At 39.4% G+C, this 20,856-nt stretch overlaps 2 protein-coding genes across 9 annotated transcripts in view; both read left to right on the forward strand.

Annotated features, from left to right (window-relative positions):
* sptbn2 (spectrin, beta, non-erythrocytic 2) overlaps positions 1–6,247 on the forward strand; it is a 61,989-nt gene extending 55,742 nt beyond the window's left edge. For all 4 annotated transcript variants that reach the window (XM_008427717.3, XM_081615844.1, XM_081615845.1 and 1 more), the window contains 4 exons: positions 57–235; positions 1,834–2,007; positions 2,108–2,150; positions 2,261–6,247. In XM_008427717.3, the coding sequence (XP_008425939.1) occupies positions 57–235; positions 1,834–2,007; positions 2,108–2,150; positions 2,261–2,464 (600 nt within the window). In that variant the 3' untranslated portion in view covers positions 2,465–6,247. The remainder of the gene's footprint in view (positions 1–56; positions 236–1,833; positions 2,008–2,107; positions 2,151–2,260) is intronic.
* Positions 6,248–6,714: 467 nt separating this feature from the next.
* On the forward strand, positions 6,715–20,691 carry dpf2 (double PHD fingers 2). Of its 5 annotated transcripts, none has more exons than XM_008427714.3 (12): positions 6,715–6,960; positions 10,109–10,269; positions 11,182–11,289; positions 11,469–11,647; positions 11,761–11,853; positions 11,922–12,000; positions 12,234–12,275; positions 14,497–14,634; positions 14,718–14,852; positions 14,950–15,062; positions 15,700–15,775; positions 17,455–20,691. In XM_008427714.3, exons 1-12 carry the CDS (start codon positions 6,929–6,931, stop codon positions 17,535–17,537), a joined length of 1,239 nt encoding a protein of 412 aa, XP_008425936.2. In that variant the 5' UTR covers positions 6,715–6,928; the 3' UTR covers positions 17,538–20,691. The 5 variants fall into 5 exon arrangements, with proteins under 5 accessions (XP_008425936.2, XP_008425934.2, XP_008425937.2 ...); XM_008427712.3 differs by having other exon boundaries at positions 6,719–6,960; positions 15,694–15,775; XM_008427713.3 differs by having other exon boundaries at positions 6,726–6,960; positions 14,721–14,852; positions 15,694–15,775.
* The last annotated feature ends 165 nt before the right edge of the window (positions 20,692–20,856 follow it).

Genomic DNA, 20,856 nt, shown 5'->3' on the forward strand with positions numbered 1-20,856 from the left:
CTTGGTCTTTTTCTGATATTTCCTGCCTTACCACTTTGGTCTGGTTTTAACCACAGGGCTCAGAGTCCGACTCGGTTAATGGACCTGGTAGAGACAGCGGCCTGGCGTCCTCTCGCCTCGAGCCGTCTGCCACGCTACCGAGCAGAGGCGGTGCCGACTCCGAGCCAGAAACCATGGAGGGCATCCTCTGCCGAAAACAGGAGATGGAGACCCACAACAAAAAGGCAGCTACCAGGTAGGAATTTGGTGAAGAGAGAGTGGTGACCTGCTTACATACTGGGGAACAAATTTGATTAGCTGAAGAGCACTTTATATTTCATTTGATGGAGCTTGGACCACACACATTCTAATGGCTGTGGATCTTATTCAAAGTTCTTACACTTTTTTGAAAGACAATTTTTGTGATATGCTATTACAAATAATAATTAAGTAAATGCAAAGTAATTAAAGGTGTACTCTTCATGTTTTTTTGTTTTTTTTTTACAAACAGAACAGAGAACAAATTAACTACTTCTGTCAGTCTGTAATTTGCAAAGCCTCTATTTAACAAAGTAAACCAAATGAGATAAAGCATAACATCAACACTTACAATGTAATAATCACTCTAACAGAAATTAACTTTTTTCCCCCTCATTTTAAATGTAATTATTTTCAGAGTTTGGGAAGCCATCTGGTTATTATCAATATCATAAAGTATTGAATCACATAAAATATTAAAAATATTGGTAAAATTATTGTGAAATGAATCTGTGTAATGAAAAACATTTGTATAATATTTAAAATTAGTTCTAATTTTTACAAATATAAAAATTTATCAGCTTTTGACCAACTTTTAGAGTCAGTTTGGAGGAATATTGTAAAAATAGTGCAACATCATTTACTGTTATTTTAGACAGAATTTATCCATATAAAAAAAAAAAACTTAAAAGCATTTAAACACTAATATTCACTTCAGGCAGACTAAACTATCACAAAATACACAGACACATGTTCCCATAGTAGCTTCATCTATACTTAGTTTAACAATACGGCTCAACAGTCAAAACTCTTAATTACAAATTTCTTGACACAGCCAAACGGCACGATAATTTATTCATGCAGCTTCTCTGTAAAGCATAAAAAGTTGGAACAGGACAAACATTGACTTGCAGCAGTCCATCTTGAAAATCTAATTCAGATTCTAAACTCACCCTGAACAGCCATCTGCTTTTCTTTTCATTCTGGATTTACTACGATTACACAAGAGAGCTGTAAAAGGAGTGACTACAGGCTGGAGGAACAGGCCACTTTAGCATAACATTTAGGTGTTGTTAACTTATATGTGCAACTTGAAGCACAACCCCTTAAAAATAGTGTTAATTTGCTCCTTCATTTTCTATATTTTTGTGTGTTATGTATTTAGGAATCAAATATTTTATGTGCAGTTTTATTTAAATGATTGATCAGCTGTTTGAATCAAACCATCCAAGTTTTTTCAGTCACTTTATTCCCGAGTTCATAAGCAGATGTCAATTTATTCAAGAATGAAATGTATTTGTATCAAAACTTTCTAACTTTTGGGACACCACACTTGTAAACCGTTTAAGATGGTTTCTGACCCAGGTGTGTGCTACTCTTAAAGTCTATCTAGTTTTTATTTATAAGATTTGGTCAACTTTGGTGTCAAAAGCCGGTTTTCACTCCTGTTGCCGTGGCAATTGCAATAACTTTCACTTCATTATAAATCCTTCAAATAAGGCTGTGAAATAAATATGTCTATAACTTTCTTTTAAGCTATTTTGTTATGTCAACAACTGGATCATTCATACTAATCAGACTAATATGCTCCAACAGATCGTGGCAGAACGTGTACTGCGTTCTTAGAAAAGGGAGTCTGGGTTTTTATAAAGACAGCAAGAGTGCCAGTAATGGCATCCCATACCATGGAGAGGTTCCCATTGGGCTGGACGGCTCTGTGTGTGAAGTAGCCCACGACTATAAAAAGAGGAAACACGTATTCAAGCTCAGGTGAGAGTAAAATAATTTAAAGCAAATATTTAACTTTACTCCACCTGTTGGTATCAATAAATGAGTGCGAGAGTCATTTTTCTGTTTCATGTGCCTGCAGGCTAGGAGATGGGAAAGAGTATCTGTTCCAAGCCAAGGATGAGGTGAGATGTACAGACTTGTCGTTTTAAAGCTGCGTCTGCAGTAAAATGAATGATGCGGTATAATAAACCCTCTGCTGTGTTTTTTTTTTTTTTGTTTGTTTGTTTTTTAGGTGGAAATGAGTTCCTGGATTCAGTCCATTGCTGGCTCCATCCCATCGGGAGCAGGGGACTCGCCGGGGGCGCCCCGACTCAGCCGCGCCATGACGATGCCCCCCATCTCGCCAAGCTCAGGAGAAGGCGTAACCATGCGCAACAAAGAGGGAAAAGAGAAGGATCGTGAGAAGAGATTCAGCTTCTTTGGCAAGAAGAAATAGGACATTTGTAAATGGAAGCATCCAAAATTAAAGAAAATTCCACAGACTGAGCCAGGCGGACGGAAAGGTACACACAGGTCAGACAGACGCACTGTTCCCCATGCAGAACCCGAGGAATTGCCAACAGATCTGTCACTTGGGACTCTTCGATCCTTTTTTGACTTCCTTTTCTGTTTGTCCCCCTCAGCGCTTTAATCTCTTGTTTACTTTATTTTCTCCCAATCCATACTTAATATTCGCATTTATCAACCAGACTAGCGTCAGACAAGCTTGTTAGTCGGTAACATCAGATGGATTGAACAGGTCAGACGACTGAAGCGGCTCGTCGCCTGCAGGAATCGTCTCACAGTGACTCCCAGTGGGACGGAGTCTCCAGGAAAACTGCGGAACGTGTTTTTTTGTTTTCCACTCCTCACAAGCGTTCTCTTTTGTTTGGGGGGCGATAACATCCGTTTGTTTTTATGTTGATGTTAGTAACTTGATTAATATTATTATTAATATTTATCTTTTGCAATGTATGGTTTGAGAAGAAAACTAATTAGCTAATGACTTGATTTATGTTGTGGAGAGAAACAAATTTGGTTCAACTAGTGGAGAATGTTGGTCTTGCCCTTGTATTTTTTTTTCCCCTTTAGGAAAGAACATTTATGAGGTGTTTTGCAACAAAAATAAAGCTCGAGTTTTAGCCGTGTGCGTTAAATGATCACAGGTACCACTGGGAAAATCATATATACATATATTTAATTAGTGGTCTTATAATTCTTTTTTCTTGTTCATCTTCGATTTTGCCTGCATTTGATTATTTCTTTTGAGTGATCTTTTCTGCTTGATTTTAAACGTTATTTTCTTTTCCTTCATAAAGCAGCGATTAGTTTTCTAGTGTGAGCGTGTGTGAGTTGTGGTGCTGTGGATTTTGCATGTTTATTTGTTCCTGATTAAATACGGTCAGATGGATGTTGCTTTTCGAAAACCAGACACAAGCAAACTATCACTGGAGTAATTTTCTGAAAATGTTACTTTTCCTTTTCGCTTTACAGAGGCTGAACCAGTAACATTCCTCTAGACATTATTTTACTCCTCTTTGTTTTAGTCTCCTAAACTATTTTCCGTTGTTTTGGCCGAAATGAAAGCTTTGGGGACAGTTTGCAGATGAGAAGCTGAAGCACATTTTGTGGCGGCAGACTGCGGTGATGAGGGCAGGACTGAAGGACAGATTTCATTTCAAGCGAGGGGAGTGGAAGTGAGACAGGAGGGGCATTGATGAAGACGCTTTAGGTGCTCTCTTACAACCAGACATGAGCCTGACCTTTACTTGAACACACTACATTTATTCTGATCTCTTTTTACAAACACACCCTTCATTTGAAACAGTCTTAAAGTTTTCTTAGTACAAAGAAGTGAATGTTAACCATGTGCCCTGTGGCAATGACCTAATGTATGTCAGTGGATTATTAGTCTAGATACAATGATGGCGACCATGAGGAGCTCTGCTTACAAGCAGCCAAGTTACTGAGGAAAACGGTCATGCAGTTAGTTTAATGAGCTGTTTTGCTTTTTTTTTTTTTTTTTTTTAATATATGGCATGACAATGTGGGCTGATTATTGTACGTATCTGAGCATTACCATCTACTTTATATGTTAATTTATTCTGGAAACATCAGCTCTTAATCAGGACTAGACGTAACAATTAGATGTAATTGGCAGATAAAAGGGAGAAACTCACTCTAGCATAGCAAATGTAAGCAAATACTAGGTGATGGTTTCTTCAAATATTGTTTATGAAAAGGACCTTTACAAGATGTAGACATTAGTACAAATTTACACAACTGTTCATAGCTGCACCTGAACGTACATGAAACCAAGTAAACGGTTTAAGACGGAAGCTGCAATTTGTGCGTGTGTTTTTTTTTTTGTTTGTTTGTTTTTAACAGTATATGTACCCCTACAAATTTGAGTGGCATGACTTGTAAAAGTATTTACCTATATGGACGTCACACCTAGGCATGGGCTGGTATTTTTAATCAGAGTTAAAAAAAAATACCAAGGTATCACATAATTTCAACCAACATTTAAAACGAGCATATGTGATAATGTCTTATTGTTAGTAGTTTTCAAGTGCTTACCATGCAGAATATTATAGTTTTTTACTGTTCTTGGTTTTTATAGAGCAATACGAGCCGTTAGCTAGTTAATTAGTCTGGTTACCTGCTCTGGTAGCTAGCCTGCAGTAGGCTGCTTAACAGACATGCTGCTCAGCTGTAGTTTTAAAAAGGTTCATTTTCACACCATGACTCTGTTTTTCGCAGGTAGGGTTATTTTCAAAAATCCTTTTTGTTTTTTTGTAAACAAGAGGAAGGTGTTGAAGATTTTTTTTTTTTTTCTTCCTCTTCATCTCAAGACTGCTAATCGCCCCATGCTAGTCAATCTGAACTGCAGGCTGGTCACACAAATCAGCTCGAAAGCGATGCTGGTCATTTTGTGAAGAGTAGACTTCATGGTTATTTTTCCCAATCATTAATAAAGATAATTGGTCTGACATGGAATGAAATGAAATGGCAACATGTAGGTACAAAGTGGGGGTACAAAACTGCAAGGAGGCAACTTTCACCTTTTAAGCCAACTGGTTTTCTTTTCCTTGTCCAAACAAGGACTATTTAGATATAGGAAATCCCTGAACTCCTTTTGAACGCAGATTACTTAAGAGCAGGCAGCCCCAACGTTATAAAGCACACCTGTTTCTATCTGTAGGACTGAATATTCCAGGTATGACACAGAGCTTCCAGTTTCAGTTTCGGTTGCCTGAAATTAAGCCACAATAAAGAACCACATAACATGCATTACGTGAGCCAACGCAATTGGCACAAATTGGAAGAGAGGCATCGTTCCTCCCCGGTGGACAAGCTGGTGCGATTCCCAGCGCTACCCGTTCTCCCAACATTTAATACCGCATCCGATTGATGCTGCTGAGCTCCAGCTCAGAGGTCACACAGTGTATTTTCATACTGGCTCGTTTGAATGTGAATGAACTCAACTGAATTTGGCCAAATTGGTCAAGTGAAGCTTAACTCATACTTGACATACTGTACACAGGCTCTGTATCACGCATACTCACATTAATATGACTTTGGTACTCCAGTCTTGTGGGAATGTCCTCAACTGGCTATGATTTGATGTTGCGTATTGCATCCTTTCTAAAACATATATAACTTTGTGCTACTGGTGAGCTTTGACCAGAACATAAAAAGTATGCATTATTGATGTCAAGCAGGTTTTTGGATCGAAGAGTACTGGTATCGATGAAGAAAAACAGCTTTTACATGTTAAGTATTAGATGTGGTTGAATATAGACTGCTGACAGTTTGAGCTTCCTCTTTCAGAAGAATGCTGAATATTTGCTGTCCAATGGGAGCTTGTATTTTTTCATCCAGTGGTCTGTCTTGCAGCATTTGATAAACCTTTTCTTCTCTCATTTCTCAGTACCTTTGACAAATGTCTGTTCCTTCCTCTGTAATTCAGAGTTATTAATACGACTACTTGTATTAATTGCTCTTATGACCATTATTGCTACTGTTGTTACTATTACTACTACTGTTACTAATGCAACTTATTGCAAAAATTACAACTGCTGTCCCATTTTTTTTTCAGGTACGTGTCTGTAATGCCAGACTCTTCCACACGATGTCAGTGTGCTGTGGAGCATTTTCATTACAAATCAAAAAATACTGTTTGTTGACTTGTGTATCTACATCTAATATTAGGAATAATAAAACGGTTTAATCAACACATGTGGTTGGGATTCTTTTTTTATTATTTGTGAAGAGGGTTTTTTTATGCTGGTTCACATGGCTTCTTATGTTCCAGACTAAAAAGAGGGATTAAATTGATGTCCAAACAGATTCTTCAGACTAGTGTTCTTCAGACTATTCCCACCCTAATTTTTCAACATTTTTAACAAACAAAAATGTCTATATTATTAGGATTCAACAAAAAATAGTGAAAAAAATGCATAAATTTCAGCAGTCAAAACTATATACACAGTGCAATGCAGTCCAAACTGACACGAAATGGAGGACATTATACAGGAAAGCAGCCAAAATCCCCATGGAAACTTTCGGAGGGAGGCAAACATCTTACAGGTGTAAAACTGGACACCCCCTTCACCTATGTTGTCCCAATAAACTTTTTTTTTTCCTTTTTTTTTTTTTTTGCTTTGATGTGATAAAATACTAAACAGTTTAATTGTTAATGCTTTAGCCTGCCGTCATTGACAAAACTCCATTTGGGGCAAAAGAAAAACACAAAACTAAAACCTAAACGTTCTTTAAAATGTCAACCAAATAATTGCAATGACTCCTATTCGCCACTAGGAGGCGCACGAATTCAAGCTCCTGCTCCACCTGCCTACAAGTCCAGACAGGGGGCACTCATTACCCGGCAGGCACTTTACCCGTATTTTAAAGCAAGATGGCAGCTGTTGTTGAGAATGTTGTCAAACTGTAAGTACTGGACTTCCTTGCAGATTTTATACCTATAAAGGTGACGCTCACCTCAGTCACGTTATTACGTCTGTATAGTTACTCATTCACCGACTCTTTCGCCAGCTAGCTTAGGAGCATTCTGTTTTAGTGCGGTTAGCCAACGCTGTCGAAGCGTCGTGTCTGTCTTTTTACATCCTGGAATGGAAGTGGAAGTTAGCAGACACGCAACTTATACTTTTCTACACACACGAGTCACTAACATGTGTTGAGAAACGTGTGTGAAGTTTCCTTGTAGCGTCGGTGTCATTAATTGTTACGTCCTTGTGGTAAAACGATCGACGCAGCTAGGTGGCTCGCACGCTAACAAGCTAAAGAGTCCAACGCTGTTTATGACAACTGGCCGACTAGTTTTTAATGAATGAAACACTGGTGGTGAAGTTTTTTTTTCTTTAATTTTGAAAGCTTAGACGCTTCTGTGGCTGTCACGCTTTAGATCAGATTATTGCAACTCTTTTTGAGGTGCAAAGTTTATTGCTTAGATGAGGCGTGTGCGTGAGCTCAAACGTTCCTCCATTTCCGCTGTCTCCCTCATGATGCAGCGGTGCAGCCTGAACCCTGGTTAATGTCAGACTCTAATTACAAGCCTTTAACTGAGATTACACACACGCCATACCGACACATGTCCTCAAATAACCTCGGCAATGTTTTGAAAATGTGTAAAACGTGCGTTGATAACTTTTTAAATGTATGTTTGTATTCACCAGTTCCTGTCAAACTTTCCATACACTTATAAGCATACATTTGAGATCGATTTTAATCGTTTAAGGAGTCATTTAAACAGTTATTTAAAGGTGGAATGGGTTTACAACTTATAGCTTGAATAAACTTTTAAAAGCAAGAATTAGGTGCATGAGTTTTAATAAACTGTGGATTAATCTATACATACAAGTTATAATTTCTTGATCAATCCTATGGTTTCCCCTAGAAAACCTACTAAGCCAGGTGGTTGGGTGTCAGGGCAGTCATTCATCCAGCAGCCTGTCATGTTTTTGAGTTTAAAAAGTTGGCAGGGAAATTAAAAATATCACTTGATGATTATGTGTTGTTGAAACATTGGCGATTATACCTGAACACCAACTATAAAGTCTTTAAAAAAGCAAACATTTTAAAATACTTAACTAAATAAGCAATGCTTAGCCTGGGGAGGGGGCCGCAAGTAGAGCCTGGTGGCCCGCCAGGCTTATAATACACTGGGGGAAACCCTGAATCCTGATTAGTAACATTCTGTTTAATCCCCTTTAACAAGTGGCAGAGAAATCAAATGACATATTTTTGGCTACATATATGATCTCTTTTCTTGCCATTTTTGAAGTGTATTTAAATAGGATGGTTTTCCTCTACAATCATAACTAATGCATTTTCAATAGGGTTGCAGTAAGGACTGTTTCTAAACATTGTTTGGAATGTATTATCCATTCCAAGCAATTTTGTTTTGTGTTTACGATCATTGTCCAGTTGGAACAACCAGGTCCTAATTTTAATGTTAATTTGAATTAAGGGTAGACCTCTGTATTTATTATAGCATTCATTTTGTGCAACATTCCAGTAGCACTGGTAGTAGAACAAGACTGTCAGGTCGAGGTAAGTGTCCTTACTTTGACGTATCCAAACTTCATTTTTGTCATTTAAGCATAATAACTCAAACATTTTTCTCCAGAAGAAAGTACCACATTTCATTCAAGCTTGAATATGTCAAGCATTTCTGTCTTAGTTCCTATACTCCCAGTTCATGTTGATGTTAAATTGCCCTTTCTTTGGAGTATGGTGCTGTTGTCACTTCCTGTTACGTTAGACTTTAACTTTTGTCATTTTGTGGTTGTTCTTTGTCATCCTAGCAAATCTGTCATTGAGGGTGACAGTTTGGATCCCATGGCTGAAACAAAGTTGGGTGTACTATTTGGACATTGATCCAAAATCTTTTGAAATGGCTAAAGTTAGCTTAGATTAAACTGTTTCTGGTCTGACCATGACATCTTCCTCAAAGCAAAGTCTTTGCCGGAAAACCAACCAAGTTAAATGAGCCCTACTAAGTTTGATAAGAACAATGGCCAAATGGTCAAAGGATAATGCTAGAAGCTTTGTCAAAAACAAAAACTGAGACTTTTATCCACAATAGAACTTTAATATATTATTAGAAACAATACGTCATATGTAAATCTATGACTGGCACGGACAGTAAATGGTTACATTTGACTCATTTCACTGTATTCTCAGGTCGCATTCTTCAGCACCAGATTTATTTGGAAGTAAATACTGAAATGCAGTTTAAATGTTGAGCTCATGACTCAGTTTTCTGAACTGAGCAGTGACATTCTCTTACTGGAAACTTTTTTTTTTTTTGTATGATTGATATTCAAATTAATACTCTTGTCAGCTTTTTCCACTCAAGGGCTGCTGGGTACGGTTAGGTTCTGTCTTTAACTGCAGTAACTTTAAGGAAGTAGACTCGACCGCTGAAATGCCGGTAGTTGGGTAGTGGCCAGTCTCTTGCTCAACTGCAGCTCAGTTCCTGCAGTGGAAGAAAACATTTTGGCTAGTTTGTTTCGCAGATCCAGCTTTTTATTACTCTGCTTGTAATTCTTCTACAAAGTAGGAAGTATGGATAAAAACACAGCTCTTTGATATTTAGACCTCACTAACAGTTGACATTCTCAGAGCTTGTTTGAGTTCATTTGTTTAAGTAATAAATCCAGACTGAGTCGTAACTACAGCTGTATATTTCTAATATGTTTTCCTTGATTTTCCCTTTTATCCACATTTTGTTAGGAGTCAGTCAGTAACTTCCCTTTAAGTGTGTTCATAAATAACCTGGTCTGACTTTGTCGACCTTGGAGTCTTGATTGAGGCCCAGCTGCTGCGGCCGGCCTGTCACTGTGATCACTTTAAATAATGTCGCCAACTGTTTCTCGCTGCCACTGTAAAAAAAAAAAATGCTTGTGCAGCAGTGAGATGAGCCTCAGGAAACACTGATGAGGCTGAACCCCTACCCTTACACACACACACATTTATTTTTTTTATTAGAAATGACTCGTGGTACCAAACCGCTGTTGGAGTTTTCCTTATGAATATAATATTTCAACTTCTTGCAACTTGCTGTTTTGCTCAGATTGGGAGAGCAATACTACAGAGATGCCTTGGAGCAGTGTCACAGCTACAACGCCAGGCTGTGCGCTGAGAGGAGCGTTCGGATGCCGTTCCTGGACTCTCAGACCGGTGTGGCTCAGAGCAACTGCTACATCTGGATGGAGAAGAGACACCGGGGCCCTGGTAATACTCCAGATTTGCTCTCTTAGAGACTTAACAGAGCTTAGCACAATCAGACCGAAATCGAACTGTCGACATGCAGTCAGATGGTTTTCGGATGTTTGTTTTCGCGCAAACACACCAAACCGATCTCCCTCTGCAGCAGCATCCTGGTGTTTCCTGCTTAAACAAAAACACCCACAAAATTTAGACCAAACGCACAATGGCTTCCAATGGAGAGGGGGTGAAATGTTCGATTATCGTCACACAGATGCAACAAAGAGAACCGATTTCAAAAGTCCTTTCTGAGCCCTTCCACCCTTTGTAAGAAGTAGAAATCTAAGAAGATGTAAACACTTTGCAGAAGCGTTCTTACCTGTTCATCTTTTCCACATTTACTCTCCTAATAACCACAAACTTGTGTTTGAGCATTTTGTATGGATTTCATCATCTGCAGAGGTCAGGAGCTCAGGATTGAGAATCAGTTGACGTTGTAACTACTAGTTGTTCCTACAGTTGTGGCTTTAATGGAAGAAAGATGTAAAAATGTTGAGCAGTTCTCTCGGCAGCATTATTCTGTAGGAATACTTTTGTTCAGCAAGGACAATAAAGCTGATCAGAGAGATGTACTCCCAAAAAACTTGCAACCCCTTTGAGCTAGAGTTGTATCATTTCGTGGCTATAAAGTAAGAAAATGAGAAGCTTAAGGGATGTAAATACTTTTGCCAGGCGCTGCAGCTGGGTTAGCAGCAGGAGTTGCCAGCTTTAATTTCCTTTTGAATGCTACAAAGAGACAACTTCAACACACTGGGATCAAATACGGCATCTTCCATTAGGAAGGAAGCCGCTGCTGAGTCATTTAGTCTGAGTGCCTCCATTAGCCTGCCGAGCGTCCATCGATCTGGACGGGTCAGTGACGTGCTCTCCTCTCCTCAGGCATGGCTCCAGGTCAGCTCTACACGTACCCAGCCAGGAGGTGGAGGAAGAAACGGAGATCTCATCCCCCAGAAGACCCGCGCCTCATCTTCCCTCCTGTTAAGTCAGGTACCACGGCAACGAGCTCGACTCGACTTGCTCTCAGTTTAATTAGGTTTTCAGCAACATGTCTGGTAAAGCTGCTGGATACCTCACTTCATTTACGATGGGAAAAAAATGACTTTTATGTTGAAGCATCAAAGCAAAGTATTAAGAAGTTTCTGTTTCGATCTGTTTTTTACTCTTAGAAATAGATTTGGGGCTGAAGAAGGACGTCCTGCTGTCGTCGGATGGCAGCAGCTTGGAGGCCTTGCTGAAGGGGGAACCTCTGGACAAACGGACCCCGGCGGACATCCGGGGGTCAGAGGAAGACTCCAATCAGAGCGACTACACTGGCAGCCTGAACCCCGCCACCCGGATCAGAAAGGTTCCTGTTCTCACTCCCGACATCTCATTTACTGCTGACACTAAATGAGATGCTTAACCTGGACTTGACGTCCGCTCTATTTACCTTCCACCCTCTTCCTCTCTTCAACATAGAGAATCCTCGAGCCAGACGACTTCCTGGATGACCTGGATGACGAAGACTACGAGGAAGACACGCCTAAAAGAAGAGGCAAAGGGAAAGGGAAGGTAAAGGTGAACCGAGTGTTTTTTCTTCTTTTATCTAGACTTTGGGTTGACTCCAGCCTCGTCCGCAGGGTCGAGGAGTGGGTAGCGGCAGGAAGAAGCTGGACACGGCAGCGTTGGAGGACAGGGACAAGCCCTACGCCTGTGACAGTGAGTCCTCATGCGACAGTAATCCCCTAACAAAGCTAGTTAAAGTTCTGCTGCTTCTTGTTGCTGTTCTGTTGTTTCCTCCACCTCTTTGCTGTCTTCAAATTGAGAATCTGAGCCTCTTGAGCTGTTTTTCTTCCCTCCATTGAAGCGGTTTCGCTTTCATTGCTGACCGACTGTTTCTGTTTCTCTGAGCTTCTGTCTGTGCTCTCCTCTGATTCTCTTCTCTCTTCCAGACACTATCAAACAAAAGCACATTTCAAAACCTTCTGAAAGAGGTAGATTTCTCTTCATCACTTCTTCCTCTCATTGCCTGTAACTGAGTAGATGTATGTATTTTTATGTACTGTCACTGTTCTTTTTTTTTTTTCTGGAAGAAGGGATTTTTCCTTTGCTTGCAGTTTCGCTTGGCCATAAACATAGACTCTCATATCCAAATGTAATGAACCAGCTTTTGAAGGTTTCAGTAGCTCTCATCTTAAGTTTAGTTCTTGAAGATGAGTGTCAGCAAATTTTCCAGATAAACTTCTTAGTTAATGCATGAGGTTTGATTTTTGTCCCCGTTTTTGTTTGCACCCTTCTAAACATTCACTCATTTCACATTCTATTTTTTCTAAAGGCCTTTGCTTTGATACTGAGTCAGTTTGATGTTTGCATGACCTTTTCAGTCTGTTCAGCCTCCGTCTACCGTCACATGGTTTGATGTGCTTGTTTAGATCTTCAAACTCTCACCCAAGATGCTTATTTTGGTTGACAGATGATGAAATGTGGTGGTTAGCGTTTTGAGAAAATAAAAAGCAGAGCTTGGTGTAGTCTTTGACTTGTTACACACATCACATAACAACCCCACCCTCTGAGAGCGGCAGTTTCACACGGTTTCATCTTTGTGCTGTTTTTAAGATGGGGATGCCTGGTATCACATAATCTCCTTTAATCTCAGTGGTTTATAGAGCACGTTAAAACCAGGGGATTATTGTTGGAGGGAGGGTTTTTCATCTCAGTTGTAAAAGTCTTACTTAAAATTATGCCAACCTATCATTTATGTTTAAGATTGATGCTTTCTGTGAAGCTGAATAATTTCATAGTTTTTACGGCATCCCTTAGTTGTTTATTACCAAACTAAACCTAAATAGTGACCGCACCCTGCAAAACATAATCATGACACTTGAACCTTTTCACTGTTTGTCTCATTATTACTACAAACTTTAGTGCATCTACCTGGGATTTCACATAATAGACACCAGAAAGTGGTGCACAATTCTGGAGTGGAAGGAAAATATGTGATTTTATTAAATATTTTATTGAGTAAAAATCTAAAAAGTGTGGCATGCATTTTGTCCTCGCCCCCTCCTCCTCCTCTATACATTGATTGAAGTCACCCATGTGTGTATTAATCAGCATTCATCATAATGCAGCCAAAAGGCTCACGGTAGCTCTGGAGGAGCTGCAGAGATTCCCAGTTCAAGAAGGAGAATCTGTCAGCACTCCTGCCTTCAGTCATGCATTGGACATGCGTATGTTTTGTGGAAGAATAGAAAAAACGTTGTTGAAAGTTCCCATCTGTCATGTTTTTGCCCCTTACATGTGAAACAAAGCGCCCGGTCAGATGAGATCAAAATGAAAGTTGTGTGGTGGTAAGTTAGCCCACATCGCCCCGAGCACAACGTCACAGTAGTAGGAATATATAGGTGGCAGCATCATGCTGGGGGCTTGCATTTTATTAGCAGAGACGAGATAGCCTGCCAGGATTGACAAAATACATTTAGGAAAAAACATCCAGTTGGATAACAATCGTAAAAACAGCCATAGCTCCAGAGAAATGAGTCGGATTAGAGCGCATTCACGTTAATATCTATAATTCAAGCAATACATGAAAACTGGTGTTCACAAACTCTCTCCATCAAATCTAACCATGTTGGAGCATTTTTTATTTTTTTTTGCAAAGAACTGAATGGCATAAATCTCAGTCCCTGGACTGAAATCTATACAACCTGATAGATTTACGGCTGTAATTTCAGTGAAAAATGGTTCAACCAAGTTCTGGCTCAGAATACAAATGCATGACGCACTTGTCAGATTTTTTTTTTTTTTTTTGTAGAAACTAGACAGTATGAATACTGTCTAGTATTCATACTTTTTTATTTTATTTAGCAGAACATGTCATCTGTATTTCCCCTTTTCTACTTCAGCTTGTAATGCGGTTCCTACTTTAATATTCATTATAAACAAAAAACATTGAAACTTTGTGGGTTAAAAGTGATTTCCTGTTTGTCTCACACATCATCACTTCTCCCCACATGAACCGTGTAACAGAGTCTTCTCTCAAACCACCGCAGTCCTAACATGTAGAAAGCACTTTATTGTTCAGAAACACAGCAGGTCTTTTATTTCAGTGGCACAACAAAACTGAATCGCTGTGGTCAGATCCTCACCTTTCACTGTGGTTTTTGTGCTTTTTCTTCGTCTTTTTGAAAATATGTTTTCTTATTTTGGTGTCAGTCTGTGGGAAGCGCTACAAGAACCGCCCAGGCCTGAGCTACCACTACGCCCACTCCCACCTGGCCGAGGAGGAGGGCGAGGAGATGGACGACCTGGAGATGAACGAGCCGACCCTCCCGCTGCCCGAGGAGCCAAAAAGTAAGAAACGAGCACCAGAGACTTGCTGTGCAACAATCCAGGCTTTACTGGTAACTAATAACTATTTTTTAAATTCCCTTAAGCAGCTCCCAAAAAAGGCCCTGACGGTCTTGCGTTGCCTAACAATTACTGCGATTTCTGCTTGGGAGACTCCAAAACCAATCACAAGACGGGCCAATCAGAGGAGCTGGTGTCCTGCTCGGACTGTGGACGCTCCGGTACGTCCTTGAGGTTTTTGAAAGAGGCATTTATACTGCACACACAGACCGGCTCGCTAATCTGAGAGAATGTTTCTGTTCCTCTGTGTGAACACAGGCCACCCCTCCTGCCTGCAGTTTACTCCTGTAATGATGGCTGCTGTGAAGACGTATCGCTGGCAGTGCATAGAGTGCAAATGCTGCAACATGTGCGGTACCTCTGAAAATGATGTGAGTCTCTAATGTTGGTGTGGAGCTGAACTCTGAAATGCAGGAATTGCTCTGCAGAACTGCCCAGTTTTAAGTGAATTACTTTAACAGGGCAGCAGCCCAGGCTTTGGAGGCCCCAGAACTATTTAGTTTATTATTTTGGCCATTATTAATTCTTTGTAGTCTACATCTTTTGTCTTTTTATGCAGCTTTGATTAGGAACCTTATAGAAAAGGGTATAATAAACATTTTTTTGTGGACAAAGTCTAAAAGTTTTTACTTGTTTGTTTACTTGTTTGTTGTAAAAAAGACCTTACAGGTGGGGCTCCTTCCTCCTGTATCAGGCCCTGTACTTGGCTATACTTGCAGCCAAACTAATTATTAATATATTTCTTTAAAGAATCATACAACATATTTTCTGCTGATGTTTGCATCATTTAGAATTGTTTACATGCACAAATACAGGTTTATGTCGAGTTTATGTGCAAGAATTGGTGTGAATGAATGGGATTCAGCAGTCTGACTCAGTTTTCAGAGAAATATTAATCATAATGTTTGGTATTTAAGCTGGATTTGTCCTTTACAGAGTTTAATTTAAGGGCCAAAGAAGTTCTCTAAGAAAGTTCATGAGTTCTGATTGTGTTTCTTCAAGGATCAGCTTCTCTTCTGTGATGACTGCGATCGAGGCTATCACATGTACTGTCTCAACCCGCCGATGTCTGAACCTCCAGAAGGTAACTTCATCAATGAGTCACTGTTTTAGACAATGGACCTCTTTTATCAAAAACCGTGTGCACAAATCAAGCTTAATTCAGAATTAATGGGAGAGTCTGTATCAGGACAGTCGGGCGTTGATAAATGCTGATAGATTGATAAAAACAGAAACCATTTATCCAAAACGCTCTTTTCATTCGTTGTTTTTCCCTCTTAGAATTTGTAAATGGGGAAAAATCAAACACATTTCTCATAGAACGAGACAGTTCGTTTTCTTGTTTGTTTGCATGTTTTAAGACTTTAGAGTTGGGGTTCAGATATTAATCCTCCAATCTTCCAGTAACATATAATTATGAAGTGATATTTTCAAATTTCCTGTCAACTTTTAACATTTTTAACTCAGAAACTCGGCGGGCCCAACCACTGGGCTTAGTGGGTTTTCTGAGGAAACCTTGAAGGTTTTGGTAGAAAGACAGAGAAAAGGGAAAAAGAATAAATTATACAATTGAGTTTGTTTTTAAATTACCAGGCAGTTAATTGATTTATTGCTTATTGCGACAGGCCTCCATGCATATATATATATATATACACTCACTGCTAAGTAATTTAGATACCTTATAGACCTTTTTTTTTTTTAATTTCAACAGAATGTGATTTATAAAGAGTTAAAATTTCTTGCAAAATGCGTTTTGTTGCTAAAAGTTGGGAAGAAAAGAGTTATTAAAGCAGGTTTTCTGCAGAAACAACTCCTGCTGCTCTGTGTGGAGATGCACTGCCTGGTTTTGGTCGAGCCCAGGAGTCGACCTCAGCCAGTAAAAGGAACTCTTAGTGCTCCAGCATACAAAACATTTTAGTATGGTCAAAAATTATCATAAATATCCTCGTAAACCTTCTCTAGAGACTGCAAACCATTATTATTAGTTTTATGTGGCAGCAGATTTTATTATAAATGTTGCACCTTTTGTCCTAGAACACAAAATAACATTCCAATAAATAGAAAGAGACATATTTATTCCATGATTACATATTTCAAAATGGATACTACAATCAGATTTCATCCTCATCATGAAAAGCAAATATTCAATGTTTCTGAAATTAACTCCTTAAAGGCCACTTTGTTTAAATCTTGACTTCAAAATGCCTGAAAACTTTTCCATCCGTTTTCCAAAATGGTTTATATTGTTTTGTTTGTCGAATAATAACACCTTAATAATAATAATAAAAAAAAAAATGTGCAATGTATTTTAACTTATATCTGTGGTATTGATTTTAGGATGTCACACCTTTGTTTTTCACAAAATATATGCACAAATTAGCGCCACCTGGTGGTCTCTTACAGTCAGTAATCCTTGAAAATATTGAGAAAACATTAATTTCAAAAGTGTATATTTTAAATGGGATTTGGTTGCACAGATTTCTGCTCAGATCTGTCTTGCAAATGAGATCTGGATCCCGGTTTTAGCCGGTTAAATAAAGTAAAGAAAGAAAAATGGTGGAGGACTACAGGTGTTATCTGCAAATTGTAAACCTTTGGCCCAAATACAATCCTGTGGTGATTTTGTTCCATCATCAGAAAAAGACAAACATTAAAGCTATGCACTAAGACTGGGGCGGCAAAATAATAATAATAACAATAAGGCAAAAATAATGTCCAAAACTTTCTTGAATCGGGTCGTTAACTCTTTCTGTCGTCATTCAGGGAGCTGGAGCTGCCATTTATGTCTGGACCTTCTGAAGGACAAGGCGTCCATTTACCAGAATCAGAACGCTCCCACGTCGTGATGGCCGCTCCGGCCCGCCCTCCACCGTCACCCAACCGTCCTGCAGCATTACGGTGAACCCCTCAAGGTACACAATGACCTCCTCCCTCCCCTTAACCGGGCGTCGGCGTCGGGGGTGGAGTGTATTCTGGAAACGGGAGGAACGCCTGATCAGACTGGCCTCAGTTAGCACCAGATTATGACTGTTACACAGTTCCGGCCTTAGATCCAGTCTAACGGGTTTTTATTTTCATCCACTCGCCACATTTAGCCAGTTTGGCATCGTTTGTTTCAGAGACGCGTCATAAATGGCCAAACTTCCACTTTGCGTTCAGCTTTTATACCTAAAGTTGCTAAAGCTTCGTCTCTGTCCTGTAATGTACTGATTTTATGGAGTTTAAAAAGCTTGATCATAGTGAAAGACAAATACATTTTATAATATTTATATATTTCTATGGTAAAAAATTATTATGTATGTAAAGCTTTGGGGAAAAAAGGAATGATTGTGTTTAATATTAGCTATCATATTAGGAGAAAGGCCACAACCACGTGATTTTTGTGGCACTGCTGAACGTTTTGATCCACCTGATGGGGTGAAAGGGATTTACTTCACCTGTAAAGGGTTCAACGTCTGCACAGCAAAAACAAACAGGAAGTATAAATAGAATCCCTCTGATGTTTATCAGCGTGGCTCCACAGGCTGCGCCGCTTCAAAGATGGCAGGTTGGACGAGCTGCACTCGTCGTCATGGTGATGCACTGCCGTGCATGCTTCACATTGTCATATTTTTGTGATGTAGTGATTTATTTCAAAACTTTTTCCACCTTTTGTGACATATTTTGTTTCGAAAGGTTAAAGAGTAAAAATAGTAGCAATAACTTGCCTGCATGAATGCACACCCTTTAACCTTTTGCTCCAGTTTTAACATCAAATCTTGTGTGCATAACATCGAACATCGGTTAAGTCTGAATTTTGTCGTATACGACCACGAAGCTTTTTCTTTGAAAGAAAATGACCTACCTCCATGTGGGAGAATGTTTTGGTCTGATGAAGCAGCATGTAAACTCACGAGTCATGTTTCTAAAAGGAAGGTTTGGACCAAAAGCACTGAGGATTTTTAGAAAATGACGATCTCGTAAACACCCATTCCGTTTTGACCACAGACCTTCTGATGTCTGATTAATGGCTTCCTCTCAATGTCATATATTTGGAGAATGTTTGGCGAGTCAAGATGTCTTTACTCCTACTGAAGAAGTCTGAAGGAAGGTTTCAGATCAAATGGTATTTAGTTGGAGGGTGTGCAAACTGTTGTAACCAGGTTATTGAAGCTTTTATTCTTATTTTTCCAAAATTCTGTTGAGCTCCCGTCACATTTAGAGGGGAAAATGCTCATGGTCTCATTTTTTAATGTCACAAAGACCTGCCATTGTTAACACTGCAACCTGAAGTGACCCAATTCCGATTTTTTTTTTTTTTTTTTTTTGACGTAATGCGATCTGTATCTGATCTTTTCATGATCGGATTCTTTTTGAATGCGACCAGGCCAATACGTATCCGATTCAAATGTGACCTAACGTCGCATTCCTCCTACCTGAACGTCGCTGATACTTGACAGATGTCACTATTCTGCGTCCTGATAATCGCAAATGTGAAGAAAAACTGTAACCATGGAGGATTAATGAGGATTAAATTGTTAAAGTACTGCAACGGTCGCACAACTTCAAATATGTAAGCTAATCTCCACCGTTAGCCTCCATGTTTACTTCCGCAAACACTGAACACTTCTTCTTCTTTGTATGGCGGTTGGCAGAACACTGAGAACGCTGACGCTATTGCGCCCTCTACTGCGCATGCGGAACACTTTCAGGTCGTTTGCCTTTCACACTAGAGAACACATCCAGGTAGCGCGTATTTGGAAGTGTGAACGGCCACGGCAAAAAAAAAAATCCGATTTGACAAAAAAAAAAAATCAGAATTGGGTCACTTCCAGCTGCAGTGTGAACGCAGCCTAGGTTGTGTAAATGTTCGGGAGCCACTGTCTTGTCTGTCCTCAACTACGGGACTGCACCTGAAGACTGCACCTGACATACCCAGAATGCCATGCTGCGGTCATAATCATGACAAAAACTAAACCCTGTCGTCGTCAGCTGCCTAATAAAGGGAATATCGCTGTGTTCTAGCAGTTTGCTCACCATTTGCCACATCTGGTGCCGGATGTTGACATTGAGGTTGTTTGGACGCTGGGAGGACAGGGACTTGTAGCAGCCATAGACATGAATATATATTCATGTCTATGGTAGCAGCCAGCTTGACGGATAATGTGCGATACTGTAACTTTTTCCTAGCAGAAGATATTATCACACAAACTGTTTGGCCCCAGATATGCAAGTGGTTCTATATTGTAGAGGAGTTGTGTGTATGTTTAGTCCCGGAGAGGCTGCTGCTCTTGTCTTAGTTTTTCTAAATGTGGCTGAAAAGCAGAAGCGGTTCCTTTACCTCAAACAGAATCAGTATTTAAAGAATTGAACCATGATGTAGATAAGTCGGAAGAGTCAAAGTAACGGTGATTACAGCTGCAGGTTCTGCGTTATTATTCAGCTGCATGTTCACTTCATATAGTCGTCTCAGAGCTAAGTCGGTACATGTGTCTGGAGAAGCGGTGTAAAATAATTTAACCATGTTATCATGTCCTTTCAATAGCCAACTAACAATAACTAAAGCATTACACCAGTATGACTTGGTTTACTTTCCTATAACTTACTGCTTTATCTATAGAGTGGTTAGTAAACTGTTTATCTGCTCTTTTTGTGTCCATCATCGGTGATGTTTAGGATTCAGTTGCTTTTTTTAGTTAATCCTGTGATCCAGGTCTCAGCTGAAGCCTTTCTTCCAAAGCTCAAAGCAAAACGTCTTGTGATTACGATGAGAGACGAGGAAACTCGCATTAACGGGGACATTTCTCACTTTATTTCACATTACAACCGCTATGTGATTATTATTATTATTATTAGATTATGCTTCTGTTTTTGCATTGGGAGAGAATTGTTTGTTACATAATATTTAAATCAGAATCATAGGTTTACAGATTAGGGGAATTTTCCTTGGGTGGACTTTTATTTGAATTGTGATGGAATGTTTTATTGTAAAAAAAATTAAATAAATACTGAGCTCTATAATCTGGTGTCTTTTATTCTCCTATAATAGTAAAATTATTCAAAACCGAAACTGTTGTTTTAGTGGCTTTCCAAAACAAATATGACTAGAGATGCACCAATCAGGTATTTGTGGCTGATTTCCAGCGTTTGGACCTGCTAATACAAATTAAAATAATTTGGTAAATT

The sequence above is a fragment of the Poecilia reticulata genome, chromosome 14 (genome assembly GCF_904066995.2).
Source record: "Poecilia reticulata chromosome 14, P_reticulata-male-v2, whole genome shotgun sequence".
Classification (NCBI taxonomy): Eukaryota; Metazoa; Chordata; class Actinopteri; order Cyprinodontiformes; family Poeciliidae; genus Poecilia; species Poecilia reticulata.